The 17,352-nt window shown below is 38.9% G+C and overlaps 1 protein-coding gene across 6 annotated transcripts in view; it reads right to left on the bottom strand.

Annotated features, from left to right (window-relative positions):
• The window catches only part of RABGAP1L (RAB GTPase activating protein 1 like), a 228,283-nt gene that overhangs the window by 160,344 nt on the left and 50,587 nt on the right, over positions 1–17,352 (bottom strand). For all 6 annotated transcript variants that reach the window (XM_083867620.1, XM_083867627.1, XM_083867625.1 and 3 more), the window contains exons 12-13: positions 15,041–15,134; positions 10,350–10,500 (exon numbers count right to left, since the gene is read on the bottom strand). In XM_083867620.1, the coding sequence (XP_083723746.1) occupies positions 10,350–10,500; positions 15,041–15,134 (245 nt within the window). The remainder of the gene's footprint in view (positions 1–10,349; positions 10,501–15,040; positions 15,135–17,352) is intronic.

Below are 17,352 nucleotides of genomic sequence, written 5' to 3'. Positions count from 1 at the left end.
AAGGTTCCAAAAGGGACTTCCAATTCCTCTGCCATACAGATACCAAAAAGTGGCATCAGACTGCAGTGTTACATTAACCAACCCAAGGCTCCCCCATCCATCCTGCCCAGCCTCAGAGCCTGCTCCCATCTCACCCTGACACCTGAGCTGTGAATCTCACTGAGAGAAATGGGGAGAAGGAAATTTTCCAAGAAAAAAATCCACAATGACTGTGACTAGCCCTGCAAATGCCAGGTAAGGGTATAAAAAAGAGATGGAACATGCAGTAAAAGAAATCTCTTTTGGCAAGCACGCTGTCTGAAACTGTAATTCCCATTAATGACTATTTAGTTTTAATGCAGGCTCTATCTTGTACTACTGAGGCAAATAAAAGGCTGTATTTTGGAAGTGGATTGCTTTGAAGACAAACCACCCATCTGAAGACAGCTCTGTCATATGCAGGATATGATTAAAATATGTGACGCTCCACATCATCAGCATTTGGCTGTCAGTTTAAAAAGCAACTGATGAAAACCCTCGGCAAGAAAAAAACATTCCTAGCTGCCAAAATATTTGTCTATGTCCACAAAAACTTACATAAAAGATTGTTAGAAAGAGTATATGCAATAGCAGACTGCAATCAATCTCTTTCTAGTTAGTTTACCTCAGCAGCTGCAAATTTGCTTGCTGATACGACTCTTAATTTGTATGGCCATACTCATCACTGCAAAGGGAAAAATTCCTTAATGGATGCAGACTGTAAAGATCTACTGGTTTCTAATTTCTTTTGAAGTGATTCCTGTAAAATCTACCTTAATACTAGCTCAGGGCCTTAGAAGAATATCCTACAGAACACACAAATAATCTGCCATTTGAGGTTTTAGCATGAAGAAGTCATACATAAAGTAACGTAGCAAAAGGTTCAGAATTCACTTCTACATCAAATTCCAGTTTGGATTTAAGTGATGTATTCATCCCTTCTGTACATTTTAATATCCTACACATGCAGCACAAGCCTTGCTGGGTTTGTTACTATTCCAATTGTTCTGAACTGCTGTCCACAGCTCTAGTAAAAAAATGCTTTAATTAAGTGTTGACCACCAGTACTGGTGTTAACAAAGGCATTTTAAGAGACTTCAAGCCAAATGTCTGGATTCTTAATGTTCCTCTTTAAGCATTTAGAGCACTCTTTTAATTTTTACAGCATCAAACATTAACATACTGAAATCTGCAACTAATAGTCAGGAAAAGGTGGTTTGCTCTCTTCAATGAAGGTATTTAAGATTTCTAAAGCTCCAGCTCTGGAGTGCTGCAGCCTCCTGAATGCCAGTTATGCAACCTTTATTTGAAAGCAGAGGCCAGTTAGGAAGCAGTGGGTTTGAGAGGAAAGAGGATACCAAGAGCAAGATGATTGATCAAACACAATTATCCCTCAGCAATCCCAGCTCCTGCAGTGGTCACAGACACAACCTTCTTCTTCAGGTAAGATCAAACACACACAATTCCATAAAGACAACACACCCTTCAGGGAACTTCTAAAACAACCCAGTTTTACTCAGGGGTGTAGAAAACCATGGTTTAAAGTGTCTCTACTACAGCTGCTCTTTCAGCATTACAGGAAAACTGAACACTGACTAACAAACCAATGTTCAAATTCAACTGGGATACCTATTTATGTTTTATCTAGGAAGGAATATCAGGGATTTTCAAATGAGCTCTGAGGTGCCAAGTCCTAGCAGCTCTTACCACACTCTGAGGGAACAGCAATAACACATCCCAATTGCATCCTACTTAAAAACCACTTGTTATCTGCATCAATATTCATATATCCTGAGCTTCTGACACTATCTGGTGTAATATCAATTCTTCCAGGAACCATCATTTAAACCTATTCAGGCCAGAACACTGATACATCCTTGGTTTTATCACTGTTGGAAATGAGGGGCAACTCTGCTCCCCTGCTTTGCAGATAATGGATCCTAAATTCACACAGACAAAACAGAACACAGAGGGCACATGCAAATCTCAGTTCTGCTCCACCCTTCAGAATAAATGTGTCAATTGATGTGACTTTTAGGGCACAGAGGTTATACATCACCTCAGGAGCCAGGAATTGTACTCTGTTATTTCAGGGTTCTCATATGTGATTATGCATGGAAAAGAAACTGCAGAGAAATTCTTAATGCAGCAGAATATTTTATAACTTTATGCAGCCCTGAAAATAAAACACTATTGGTGATATTTTCTACCTCAAGTATCATACATAAACATTAAAATTTAGATAACGTAATAATAAAAATTACTAATTGATGCTCTTCCTTTATTTCCTGAAGGGACCTGTCATTAAACTGATGAATTCCTTGGCAGATGAAGACTGAGCATAAGATTTTCCCTTTTGTGCACACAAAATTGAAAGACTTTCTCCAGATGAGTGCTAAATGAATCAAAACTTGGCAAATTACATTCACCTTAGGGACATTTTATTCCTGAGTTTGTAAGAGTAATATTAACATTTGCTGTGGAACTAGGTACACTGGTACATTTATCATAAACTAAACCTTTTATCTGAAGTCTGAATTTAAATGAAGCTATTTAAAGAATTAAAATTTTATCAACTTCTACTCTTCAGAGACAATAATTTTTCACTGATTTCTAGTAAGTATTTTCAGTTCATATATACTTTATTGTCCCACAGTGTTGCAGCACAACTAAAATAATTCAAAGTATTGCTGTAACTGTCAGCACCAACAGATGAGCTTACACCAAAAGTGAAGCTTCACACCACTCCAATCAGCATGAGCTGATTTGTCTCTACAAACCACATTACATTATAAAAATATCAAGAATCTACTTGCCATGGAATGAACTATCTCAGTTTAAGAGAAGAGTTAAGTAACAGTCATCCTAACCTCCCCCTTTAAGAAAAGGTGGGGGAAAGTAAAACCTAAGAAACTGCCTATACATACTGAATTTAAAAGAAACAGAAAATCCAGGAAAAGTGATCAGTTCCTTCAGAATTATTTTGCCTAATTCCCAAATGCTTCATTCAAAAACCAAAGTACCAGGTATTAGCTCTTTCTCTTATCAGTCAACTAAAAAAATCACATTTTTATTATAATGATGATTGATCCTTATGTAATAGGATTTTTATAATTGCTTAGCACACTGTTATGCCATCCTTGAGATCTCTTTCCTTTAAAAGTCATGGGAGACAACTCCCAATTAGCAAGGAGATAAAATAAAAATTGAACAAACAAACAAACAAACAAACAAACAAAAAAAAACACACCAAAAAAACCCCCAAAAAAACAAAAAACAAAACAAAACAAAAAAAAACACACACCAAAAAAAACCCCTCAAAAACCCACCAAACCAAACCAAACAAAAAAAAACCCACAAAAACAAACAACTTATTCCTTGCCATGGAGGCCTAAACTCCCCCATTTTCAACCAGGACAAACAGATGCAGCATTCTGAACACAAATATTTCCTACAGAAATACTCTAATGTTCCAGTCCATTAACCAGCCTGCTGTGGCAGCTGGTGAACAGTCATCTTTTTAATTAGACACCCTTACTGATTAATTAGTCTCAGAACAATGAGCAGTGGAACCCTGCACGATGCCACTGGGACAAAAAAAAATTCCTCTTCCCCTTCACAGTGCTCACTTACCATCCTTTGGTATTGCTGCAAATAACAAACTTGATTCATTTGCTGCTCACACTAAAACAGGCTCCCTGTGTAAGGAATTCTCCCAATTCCCAGCTAAACTGTTTCACACTAATTGTATTTGCTTCACACAAATAAAATAAATTAAAAATCTAAATTAACAAAACCACACAAACATGGCACCAAAGCACCAGTTTCAAAGTCAGCTGCATATAACCTCCTTTGGATAGAAACAGTGACTCACTTGTGATCTCCTCAACTAACTATGCAAGCAAACTGGCAATAAAATTAAAAAGCCAAGTAAATATTAAGTGTGAAAGAAAGAACCTTTTCTTGTTTGAACAGTTTGGCTAAATTCAAAATCTAAAAAACTAATACATTTCTGCATTAGGTTTACATGAAAGTTGATCTTCAGCCCTTGGAGCTCACTTCGAAGACAGATGCACCAAGAACCAGATAATTAAAATTAATTCAATACATGGAAGATTGTGATTTAAGCACATGTTGAAACTTCAACAACAGGATTTGCTATTTTCATCTATCCTATTTCTAACTTTTAATTCTGGACAAGACACTATTCCAGCAACCTGCAACTTTAACTTCTGGGATTTTTTTTCTTTTTGCTTTAAAAAATGAAGATTTGCCTGGTATGAATCAGAAATAATAATGCTGGTCCAAAGTGAACAGATAAACTACATGTATTAACTCTGAATCAATAAATTTCATTCAGGTCCAAATCCAATCCATTTGCTCCACCTTCTGCAGCAATGGAAAATACTTTCCTGTAATTGCTCAGCACTGCATGAGAATTATTCTGCTGGAACAGTGATACCTCTGATTAGTGCCATTTTCTAATTATTAAATTACTGAAATCTGTTATTTTCATGACATGGCAATATTTAATATTCAAATCAATGCCTCTCAGAGCTTAGAAGAATTCTTAGGATTTTCACTCTTATGTGGAATGACTTGAAAAGTTCTTGGTCAAGATACAAAACACCAAAAAGTAGAGTCAGCAGAAAAAGCTGGGTTTTGGCCAAGCCTTCTGAAGCCTGACCCTTTAATTAATTATTATCTCTAACTGCTCTGGGCACATGCTTATATTGCCAAAGGAAATTATGACAATAAACAAATAATCTTATTTTTGGTTCTCTTACAAGTCATTTGGAAGGACAGCTATTCAATCTTGCTTTGGGACCTTTGACTCAATGTCACCATCCAGTTCAAAACCACACAAACTTTCACTGTTTTGAGTAATGTAATACTACCAACATGTACTTTTTCTGATCTTACTTTAAAAAATAATAATAATTTTAAAACAAGTTTTTCTTCCTTAAACCACAGCAGCACTTGCATTTAAAATAAGTCTATATATGCTGTTACATGAACGTACAGTTTGTTTCTTAAGGGAATTCCTATTGCAAACTGGAAGTCTTTTATGAATAAATCAGACAGTTTAGACTCAGAAATGTTACCTTAAAACAGTCTACCCCAAAGTTTTCAAACTACAGAGCATGAGTGACAGCCTCCTGTTTCTGTTCTCATTTTACTTACACAACTACAGGCAGCCCTGACAGGAAAGAAGTTTCATCCTACAAATTCAGCAGTGAGAATTCATACAAAAATGAAACCATCTAAAACAGAGAAGCAAAATTCATGATAATAAGCAGTGTAAGAAACAATAAATAAAACATCTGTCTCCATGCAGATGCAACAAGTATTTTAGGCTAAGTTGCTGCATCACTGCCGTCAAGTGACAGTAAATTTCTTCTCATTTACACACTGACAGTGCCTGAAACCTGTTCTGACAAGGACAGAGCAGAGCAGGAGGAGCACAATTCCTGCAGGAGACAGTTACCAGTCACTCCAGCTGTAAACAGGCTACACTGTGCCTTGGCACCCACCAGTTTATCAGAGCTCTGAAAACACCTCAGCATGGAAACATTCACTGGAGTCTCTGGAGAGGAACCAGTGAAGATGAAATAGTGCCAAGCAGGCAAGAGAAAACACTCTGTCAATGAACTGACCTCAGCTTGTGCACAATTTTCTACTTTTATTAACAAACAGATCAGACATGCTTTTTCAAAAGCTGTTTAAGTGCCAATATTAACTCTTCATTATCATAAGCAGATTTTTCTCACTCTGATCTTACTTTCCTTACAATAATGACATAAATAAACGCCACACATTTATCCCTGCTGATGTGTATTTGACCTGCCCCTTGCTGCCAGGGGCCAAGTGCAGCACTGTGAAGAGCCAGGGAAGTCAGGCAGATCTGGATTGTCATACAGAACACATTTACATATGTGCCAGAACTGCAGCAGCTGCCAAATCACAACTCCTACTCTCTTAAAATTGCATGCAAGGTCCACTATTGTGCTCCAGTCAAAATTCCTGAGCAGCTCACGGAAATCATCAGGCTGGAACTCAGCAGACCTAAGAGAGTGCAAGGCAGTGCTTGTCAAGACTTGAGAGAGCTCAAGTGTTTCTTTCTCCCTTCTCTCCTGGAACTCCAAACTCACCCAAAGATGGGAAATGAATGCTCTGATCTAGAGAAATGGGAACTCAGTTCACCAGATCATTCTTGACAGACTGCTGATCTCCAGGGCACAGGATTAGAGGATACGGAGACCTTTTGGAGAAAGTAAGTGCAGCATTGACTCTTCTAAATGAGAGATTTTGCTTTCAGTGCTGGATTGAGACTCTAAAACCAGCCCCAAATGACCCTCTCCTATAGAACACACTGAACCAAGCACTCCTGCAGCTGAGAAATACTGCAGCAGGTTCCAGAGTTCTGCATACTGATGGATATATACAGAATAAATGCACAGCCAGATTTCTTAGGTGATAGGACTTTCAGCTGGCCAACCTCACACAGCACTGCTGCACAAGACTGGAATAGAACAACAAATGTGTCTATATCATGGGCTCTAAACTAAATTTAAATGCTGAGAGTCTGCTGCCATTTAGAGGATCACAAGGCACACATTTTTGGCCTGCCAACAACACAACTCTCACTAGTGAGCACAGTTTCACCAGAAGTTAACCAGTAACACTGTAGTAAAGTCAGAGTTTTTACCAGATTTCACTCTGTCCCCAGAGGAGGCAGCCATAAATCAGGTTTTCAGTACTGATAATTCCAGTTATCAAGTTCATTTTTCAAGCTGTGACAGCATCATGGCAGAGATTTTTCTAGTGGTCTCCAGTGCCCTTTTCTCAGTGAGGTGCTGAAATCGCTAATTTAACCCAGGGCTGCAGGTGAGGCTGGATGAGGGAAGGGCTGGAGTGCTGGGAGAGCAGATCAGAGAAGGGATCTGTCACCATGGGCAGCACGGGACAGAACCTCAGGGACTGCTCCAGGAACTGGGCAGCAATGGGGAGCTGTTGGAGGGACAGGGAGGTTCTGGGGTGTCAGCAGGCAAAGGTTCAAGTTCACAGATGTTTGTATCACCTCCTACTTCTGATATTGAACCCACTTCATTCTCAGGACTGTAAGTGCAGAGCATCAGCAGCTCTCCCCACCTAGGAATGGCTCGGGAACACACATGTTCAAGGAATATACTGTGGGCCTGATATTTCTGGGTCTGAGAGATTTCAGCCTGCTGGCAGCTGCTAACTTTTTCCCAAGGAAAAATTTCTCAAGAAAGTTTCTTCTCAAAACAATCTCGGCAAACAACTCTCCTTTCTCCAAACAATCTTTCTCCAGGTGGTGTTTTGCTGTTTCTCTGGTTTAACCAATGGGATCAGAGAAGTGTCATTCCTACTCACCGACCATGTTCAGTCTGTACCAGAACGCCTTATAAAAGGGAGTAAGAATTAGACAATAAAAGCTTTCTTCTATGTTCTTTGCCTTCTGAAATATTTGGAGTCTTTCATCTTTCTTTCGTGTCCTACAGCAACAACATACTGCTGAAGTGGTCAAGGCAGCCACAAACACATCAAGCTTCCAGAGGAGAAACATCAAGCAGAATGACCAAAATACAAGGAGACAATGAATTTGTGCAAACATACACATAAACTGAAACAATCAAGATGAAAATGATGGGTTTGATGGGAACAATAAATAATCATGGAAAAAATAAAGTTTGTATTGTTGGTATATTAGGATGGCAGCATACAAATAATGCAGAGAAAAGAAATCAGTTCTGCTTTCTCATTTGGGTCATTAATACCCAAACACCTCTGAAGCTTAACATTATTAACTTATTAGGTTATTACTGACACATAAGGTAACACTACAACCAAGATTTTGGTAGTATATACTACTAAAATATATATTCTACTTCTCTCTCTGCTTAATTCACATTACTGACACACCAAAACGAAACTGAAAAGTTCTGTTCACAGACATCAATATCAGATAATAATAATTCATTTTAAAAAATCAGCTGACTTTTTTTTCTGGAGCATCCCATATTAACTCTTCCCAAAAATGGACCCCAGCTTTGGTATGGCACAGGCTCTCTCCTGTTCATTTCTCTCATGAGCCTCTTCCTGCCAAATGATGTGATCACCAGCAGTTTAGACAGACAGACTACAGAACAAGTTTTGTCATTTCAGAAGGAAAATTATTCACTTTACAAAAAAACTCTGTTTGCATAAATGCTTCAGTTCAGCAGAGGATTTACATTTTTCATCAATAATGCTGTAATATTTCATATTAAATACTGTATGAAATATAATCTTCCAAAATACACATCACTGCAATATTTCTGTAGTGAAAAGGCCAAGTGTTACAACGTATTTTTAAGGCACAAGGCCCCAGCATCAAGATAAACCTTGCATTTTAGAACTTTTCCACTCCCTCCTCCACTGTGAAACAAACATCTTTCCCACTTTTGGAAAGCAGGAGCAAATAATGGAGGTGGCTTTGATGCAACATACAGCTGACAGATGTCCTGTGAATGGTTTCTAAGGAAATATAACACAGCTACAACATCAAAATGAAAAATTTACACTACCAAAACATTCTTCCTTTTTGGTAAAAAAAAAAAAAAAAGAAGCCACCAGGACAGCTCTCACTCTTGGGATGCTTCTAAACTTCACAAACATCATTAATTATGTCAAATTAAGAGGACAAGTAGCAAAACAATATGACAACATTATGAAAGGAAACTTTGAGTAATACATCTACCCCAGAATTTCTGTGTGGACAGACAGTTCGTAGCCAGGTAACTGTTTTGGGGTCAATGCAAGGTGTATTCTATTCCCTTCTGTTGAAACCAGTTTGAGAGGTGTTTCTTTCTTTATCTCTTATATAAGCCATTGCTCGTAACAGCAGTGGGGAGGGGGTGGGTGCCTTCTGTTAATGGGCAGCCGTTCAAACCAGGTGGGGCAGAGTCTTTATCCCTTCCAGGACCCATCCTCCCTCCAGGGGATCTCTGCTGTTCATGGGCCATCCAGGCTCACTGCAGGGCTGAGACAATTCCATCATCCCATGGGGAGATGCTCCACCCAGGGGAGGAGCCCAGCATTCCCACCTGGATCAAACCTGAGAGTCAGAACAGCAGCACAGCCTGTCTGCACTGGATTGCCAAAGGGAGACCAGACCCCTCTCACCACCACTGGACCCTTCTACAGGATCATCTCTGCGCCAACAGAACCACATCTGTCACTGCAGGAGGACTTGACTGGACTGACACCAACACCCTGACCAACAGGGTGTCAGCTTGTATTCTGACTGTCAGGGCTTTTTCTTGTTTTGCTCATTTGCTTTTTTTGTACTAATACATTTTTAATTTTCCTAGTAAAGAACTGTTATTCCTATTCCCATATCTTTGCTTGAGAGCCTCTTAATTTGAAAATTATAATAATTCAGAGGGAGGGGGTTTACATTCTCCATTCCAAGGGAAGCTCCAGCTTTACCTGGCAGACACCTGTCTTTGCAAACTGAGCCAGTAACAAACCCAGCACTTGCTCTGAGCAGCACAGAAAATTATCTCCATCCATTCCTGCCATTAAAAGCACATTTGAGACTGCTGCTCTTCTCTCAGAGCTGTAAGAGCCCTGCAGCAGCAGAGCTCCAGAACCCCAAATCACTGCACAGAGCTGGTGCTACACAACACAGAGCTCCTCTCTCTTGCCATGACAGGTCCAAGAAGATCAAACGGCTCCACAGACTTCTTAGAATGATCACTAAGTGTACTGATGGACACAGAGTGGGAATGGACTCCCAAAAGGATTCTCCTCTCAGCTCACCCATCCAGCAGGGAGACTGGTTTCCTGCTAGGTCAAAATGTTTTTAACATTCTTTATTAAAATAAACAACAGAAAGAAGAAATACTCAATTTTGTGCCATTTTGTTTGGGCTTGAGATTTAAGAATTGAAACGCCTGAAATTAAGACATACACAAACCAAACTGTTGAAAAAACCAAGTGATGGATGTGAATTTATAAAAAACCCCACAAGCAAACACCTGAACATGCTGATGTTCTTATCATCATCACAGCAAGAGAACAGAAAGCTAAATGTCAAGCATTACTACATATATAGGTCAGCAATTTCTATTGCTAATGCCATGCAGCAGGTACCCAAGGCAGGAGGAAAAGTCACATAATCACAATTTCAATTGCTTAAAACAAGTCAAACTGTTTCATTCTTCTGCTGCCTTGCCACTGACTAAAACTGCTGCCTGGCAGAATTCATCTCAATCAAAGGAAAGTGAACAAAAGAAGGAAAGAACAAATAGTAAGTCCCTTACCATTGTGATGAGTAATCTATATTTTTCCAGCATTGCCTGGTTGTCATGGCATCCTGCCAGCAACTGCCAGATCTCTGCCCTCAGTGCTTCTGGAACACCACTCTTCACCAGAGTGGACAATCCATTTGGTCTCACAACAAGGTTACTGTGCCTGAAACAAAGGTGATTGTTTGCCTGTTATACTCCAACTACAGCAGTCAAAATAAAGTTTAAAAACATTAAAAATCTCTAAAGTTATTCAGTAAAGCAGAATCAGCAATTGGCAACACAAACTTTTCTTCCACTGGTTAGGGTAGTTAATATTTGTCAGATGGAATACAAAAAACCTCTGCAAGGATTTACAGTAAGAACCAGTGGCAAAATGTAGTGGTATCCAAATTTTGCAGGTGTGGAGACATTAATGAAAATTAACAATAAACAGCTGCAGAAATTGAACTAAGCTGGCTAATGAAGAACAATTTGAATTGAAAGATAAAAACATGCCATCTGTGCAGACAATTCAATTTAAATATTTGTTCAACATATATGCTGTAGCTTAGGTTAAGAAAAATAAAGATAACATAAGCTATACAGAAAAATAAATTTTGGAAAACAAATAAAAGACAATTTCAAGAGTCCTATTATGAAGACTGAAGTTCTAGTTCCACACTTCATGCCAAGAGTATGTTCCAAGTCCCACAAAACAGGAACACTTCCACACATTTGTACAATCCTGCTATTTCAAATAAATCTCTCTGTTGGCTTGAGCTGGTGCTTTACTACCTGGTTGTACACATACACAACAAGAAATGCAAGAATACAAAAATCACTGCACAATATTAGAGAGCTTTCAGTCCCAGATGTTGAAAAGCTCTTTTGGAAATAACAGTATTTGCCGATTTAGATGAAATCACTCTTAGACGCACGGCAATTTTCAGAGCAATTCAGCAGGAGACTGCCCAAAGTGATTTTTGGCTCCTTCTGCTGTAGGAAGTGCTGTGCTCTCCAAGTGGTTTGACCACTGTTGTGTTTCCCAGCTCTCCTGGTAGCAGAGTAGTGAGAGTGGCTGTTCAGCCAAATGCCAGCATGCTGTGATTAACTCAATAACCTGCAATTTGACCCTGGATTTGCAGTGAATATTTAGAGTACTCTTTCTATGAAACAGGTCATTAGGACATGAACAGATTACCACTGCTGCTTAAATTTAAAAGATACTCTAACCTATTCATTTGCCTATGCTTTGGGGATGATATCCCCATTTTTCCAAATGACCTGAGAATTGAAGAGTGTGATTATATAATACCATTATTCTTTAAAAAAACAATAATTATTTTATTTTTTTAATGTGCAGTGCAGTACAAGTAATTTCATCTTTACCCCTCAGATATCCAAATAAAAACTAGTTTCTTTTATCTTTTTCAGTCCATTTTGCACTCAGTCACATTACTCTAACAGTTTTGCCATGGGAAGGAGCTAGAAAGAAAACCAATATTCACAGAAACATTAAAAGCACTAAACACTTGACTTCAAAGACTTGCATGGGCTCAGAGGAGGCCACAGAAATGTTCCAAGGGCTGGAGCTTCCCTGCTATGGACACAGGTTGAGATAGCTGGGGGTGTTCAGCCTGGAGAAGAAAAGGGCTCCAGGGAAACCTTATTATGGCCTTTCAGCACCTTAAAGGGGCTTACAGATGGAGGGAGAGAACTTTTATAGGGGCAGATAGTAACAGCACGAGGGGGGATAATTTTAACCTGGCAGAGAGGCTGGGTTACATGGGTATTGGAGAGAAACTCTGCTCTCTGAGAGGGTGGACAGGCCCTGGCACAGGGTGCCCAGAGAAGCTGTGGCTGCCCCTGGATCCCTGGAAATGTCCAATGCCAGGCTGGACACAGCTTGGAGCATCCTGGGATAGTGGAAGGTGTCCCTGCCCATGGCAGGGGGTTGGAATGATACGAGCTTTAAGATCCTTTCCAACCCAAACTATTCAGTGATTCTATGACCAGATACTCTAAGCAATTACAGAATTATGACATGGATGTTGAGGAATAAATAGATAGTAAATACGTCAGAAAGTTGAAGCACTAGTTGTGGATTAGTTTGGTTCTTACATGGATCCGGTCATATGTGTTATGTGAGAAACAAAGCAGGGCTCCCCTGAGGACTGGGCAAGCTGATCCAATGAAAAGCCAAAAAGGGACATTCCCATAGAAACAGAACAGAGAAATTTTCAGCAACACCAAGGAAACAATACAAATAAGGCAACAACCAACATACATGCTGTAACACCATCCTGAACATAATCCCAACTGAGAATTAAACAACCAGACTTCACTGGCTCTGTCCTGGGTTTGTATTTTATGGCTGAGATGACATGAGTCCATGCTGGATTGCATTACTGACTTCCACAGCCAACTTTCCAAGTACTGCATGGCTCTTTGGGAAACAGCCTGCACATCCATAATCCTTGCTCAGAACAACAGAAGTGAGCATAAAATAAAAACTTGTCGTATTCTAACCTTATTTTTAATCATATGGGGGGGTCACCATTCATGGATGTTGATATCTTTAATTTGTTCCAAAATGTTGCAATTCTCCTGTACAGACTTGTCAATCCAATTTTAAAATATCACAGAGCAAGGACATAGAGCACCAATGCACAGGCTATGCTCCAACTTGACAAACATGAATTTCTGATCAAAGACTTTTATTGATCATTGCTACTAGTTTTTTTTTAAGAAATAGTTGACCAGTCAGCTAAATCAGCTTAGCTGGCAAGAACAACTTTAATGCTGAAGATGCAGTAAATAGTAAAATAAATAGATATATCATTATTTTTCAATTGTTTGTTCTATCTTTTTGGTAAATTATCTTATTCTTATTTCTGTTGATATGCCTGAAGGAGAGTCCTGGAGCAGTGTTTCTGCTGAGGACAATAGGTTACAGTGACATTTTAATGAAATGACAAAAAGCAATTAAAATGCAAAATTTTTTTCAACTAAGAGACAAATCAGCACACCAGTTCCCCAAGTGGAAATGTTAATTTTTGTTTATTTACATTTTTTACAAGTGCACAGATCTTTTTACAAGTGCCCATATGGCATAGTTTTCAACACATTAGAAGATTTTGAATTATTTTTAGTTTTCAAATCCTTACCATTTCTCACCTGCTACTCTAAGTTTTGGTCTTCAAATGTAACATAACACTATTCAAGAACTTAAATAGTTTACAGATTTCAATTTCTCTCCAGAGGTAATATTGCTTGAGACAGTCCTGAAGAAATGTTTGCTAGTCTTCAAACAGACTGGCATCTCCCATTTCTCACCCCATTTTAAACTGATTTTAATCTGCTTTAACTACTAAACAATTCCCTTGATTTATGTGTAAGTTACGTTAGGATTCCAAAATAGTTTATTCCAAAAGTCTTAATATTTTGTCTTGTTGATCAGTATACTTGAAGAAATAGTTGGATACATGAAACTTAAGACCATGAGCTGTGGGTGCCCTTTTACTTCAGCATGCTTATCCATAGAGTGAGGTGTTTGTCAAAGACACAGGTTAAAAGCAGAACAATCAACTGACAAATGAATTTTTAAAAAAAGTTAAATTGAAAAGTAGCACCTTCCAATCTTGGATCCTGGATTAAAGTCAGAAACTTGGGTGACAGAATAGTTCAGAACTTAGAACATTTCATAAATAGTTAAAAACTTAAAATTTAGAAACTTCTAACTTCTGGTTAGAAGCAGAGGGTTCCAGGGAAGGTTCAGTTAACCCCACAAAACCCTGTGATGCCTCAGCCAGAAACCTTCCTGTGAGATCCTCAGGCAGAGGAGGTCAGCAATAACAGGCTGTTTCTCCAAAGCTACAGAGTAGCCAAGTAAAGGGAGGAATTGCCCAAAAAAATCCTTAAAATGTTGTTCATCTCTTTTCGGAGTTAGGAAAAGGAAACAGACAATTCCAGATAAAGGGCCTCTGATTATCTCTGTCTCCAGCAGCAGGAGGTATTACTTACACAGGGAAAAAACCAAGTAAGTGGTTCTGGCACTTGCTCAGGTCTCTCTGAGGCAGCAAACAGACAGACTTCTTCCTCTCTTGGCACAGTATGCACTGCTACTGAAGCACTTAATTAAACAACAGAAATAACACTGTTGAGAACATAGTCTGGGCTTACAAATACTCTCGGTTTTATTCACCAACAGAAAGTGTTTCAGTGAGGATTCACAGTTTTTCTAGATTCCTTTTCAAGTGTTTACATATATCACATTAACAAAAATAGAAAATAAAAGTGCTTCTAAACAAATTAAATGTACACCAGCTGGATGGCATGGCTTAGAATGGACACATGGGAGCTGCTCTCTGTCCTATCCTGGCACTGAGTCTCATGAGGATTTAACAGCCAGCCCCAAATGACCAGAAAGTTCTGCCTGTGAAGACTCATACCTGCTGTGGGAGAATATACAAATACACTCTGAAACACCAAAAAAACCCAGACTTTAGCACATGCTATGGGGAAGATTTGTCAAAAAAGCTCCAAGTTAGCTATACAAGTCCTCTTTAAATTAAGTTTAAAAACTGCACTTCAATGTGTCTTGCATTTTAGTTTTTAAACTGTGTAAGCTAAAGAATTTCAAACCTCTTGCTCAGGAGGATATAGTGTCATAAACCAAATAAAAGGTTAATATCTAAAATCTAATGTAAGAAATTAAACATTACCATCTCCCCAGTAACTCTCCCCAGGAATACAAAATCTTCTCAGGACAATCCTTTGACACATCACCAGTGCCACTGGAGAGTTCATTATCACTGTCTGTAAAAAGAAAGAAAAAAGAAGAAAACAAAAGCATGTAGAGATCTACTCAAGAGCACAGACACTAGAGATGAATATACAGAAGTCTCAGACAATGGGTTTTTTTGTAATATATCAGTTTTAAAAGCACAAAAATATAGAAAATTTTAATGGAATCATAAAGAATGTTCAGCAGACTTTACCAAACAAGTGTATTAATAAAGTTATCATAAAGTTTAAGAGAACAGGACAAGGCAATAATTCACAGCAGTGTTACCAGAGAAAGGACTGGGACCGAGAAAAACATCATGTGAGAAAACTTCCAAGGCTGTCAACTCTCCATTTAATGAAATTTCACAGTGTTACCTAAAAGTCACATAAAAGAGAAGTCTCACAGACTTCGCATAAAGAGAAGTCTTGATAAAGCACAGTAGAAAATGCTGCTTCCTTACACCACATCCCTCTGGCTGTCCTGTGGTCCCCTGAGCTCAGGAAGCCTCCTCTGAGCCACAAAATCAAAAATATTTTTTACTGAAGTGAGTTCATCGATGAGCAGAAAAACCAAGACTGTGACATTAAAGGTCATAGTGCACAGAACAGAGAGGATTGTTACAAATGAAAGCTCATAATTATTAGGAATGAAACACTTAGGGAGGAATATATGCCATTATATGACTAACACCCAAACCCAGACGGGATCATGTATGCCTCGAATAGCATGCTCAAAAAACCATCCAATCCAAGTGTTCATTAGGATTCCAAGTGTCTCACAGGCTTGTGCAGCTGCCCACAGGAAGCTGGACAGTCTAACTCCATATGACAAGTCCTTATGCAAATATGGTCTTGCAGTTATTTGGACTTTTCCCAGTTTTATCTGAATAAAATACTGGTAAGAATTAAACAAGTGCAACTTCAACAACACCAGATGCTGACAGGCTCCAGCTTTCAGTGTATTTAGCAGGAAACACAAGCTAAAAAGAGACACAGCCACAGCCCCCTTATCATCATCACAGAATCCCAGAATGGTTTGGGTTGGAAGGGTCCTTAAAGCTCATCCAGCTCCCAGTCCCCTGCCATGAGTAGGGACACCTTCCACTAGCCTAGGTTCCTCCAAGCCCTGTCCAGCCTGGCCTGGAACATTTCCAGGATGGTGCTGCTACAGCTTCTCTGCGTAACCAGTTTATCTCCAGAGGCTGCTGAGGCCATGGACAGTCTGATGTTAGAGGGCTGCAGGGCTGCCCTCTCCTATGATCTGAACTGTCTCCAGAAGTTAAAATGGAACAAAAAAAGAAGCAACAAAGCTACATGTGCCCCCCAAATCCCTTCAATTCTCTCTTCCACACAGCTCTGTCACATCTTGTTGCTGATCTAATATCCTGAATTCCCTCAGGTGCTTTAAACACATTAAACTCCAGCTTTATGTCAACAACATAGTTCAGGTAGAGGAGGATCTTCAGTGCTTGTGCAATTACCCTGTTAACTCTTCATCCTTATCAGTCCCACTTCAATTACAGACTTCTAATTTATATTCTGAGCAGCTGTCAAATACAAGTCAATAATAAAATATCATTAGTGTTTGAATTTGACAGTGGGCTGTGAGGACAAGGATAGCATATACTGTATTTCAAGACAATTAACAGCAAAAACACTGCCCTGAGAGAAGTGTATCAGAAATCTCTGTGTTTCAAAATGAACACTACATTGGTGAAAGGCTTCAGCTTGTTTGCACAGCTTTACAGTTCCTAAATACCAGCCCAACCTCCATTTAAATACTTCCCCATTACAATTAAAAATAATCCAAACAAAACTACTGCCCACCTGCATGACAAATCTACAAAAAACTTGATTTTAAGGTTTCCCAATCTTTTGTATGCATTCACTAGACCTAAAGATGGAAATAAGATTTAAAACCCCCAAGTTTATAATTTTAACTAAAATTTTATATCACAGTGACAGATTTCCCAGTAACCAAAGGAATCAATTGTGTCCTGAGGGGAAAAAAAACATGTATTCAAAGACTCAGCTTCCCCCTTACACCTACCAAAAATAGTGTAAAGGCCAATTTCCTCACTTACCACACAGACATGGCAATAATTAACAAAACAAAGGAACTAAATGCATTATATTTGTTGAATTTGTTGAATTCTCTTCTCTCCTGATTTGCAAAACTGTGTCAGAGGGATCAATAATAAATGCAGTCCCTTCGACTTCCCATAGAAAGAAGAAAAAATTGAGGAAT

The sequence above is a fragment of the Zosterops lateralis genome, assembly GCF_965231275.1.
Source record: "Zosterops lateralis genome assembly, chromosome: 9".
In the NCBI taxonomy this organism is placed as follows: Eukaryota; Metazoa; Chordata; class Aves; order Passeriformes; family Zosteropidae; genus Zosterops; species Zosterops lateralis.
This window is presented reverse-complemented; position numbering and strand designations above follow the sequence as displayed.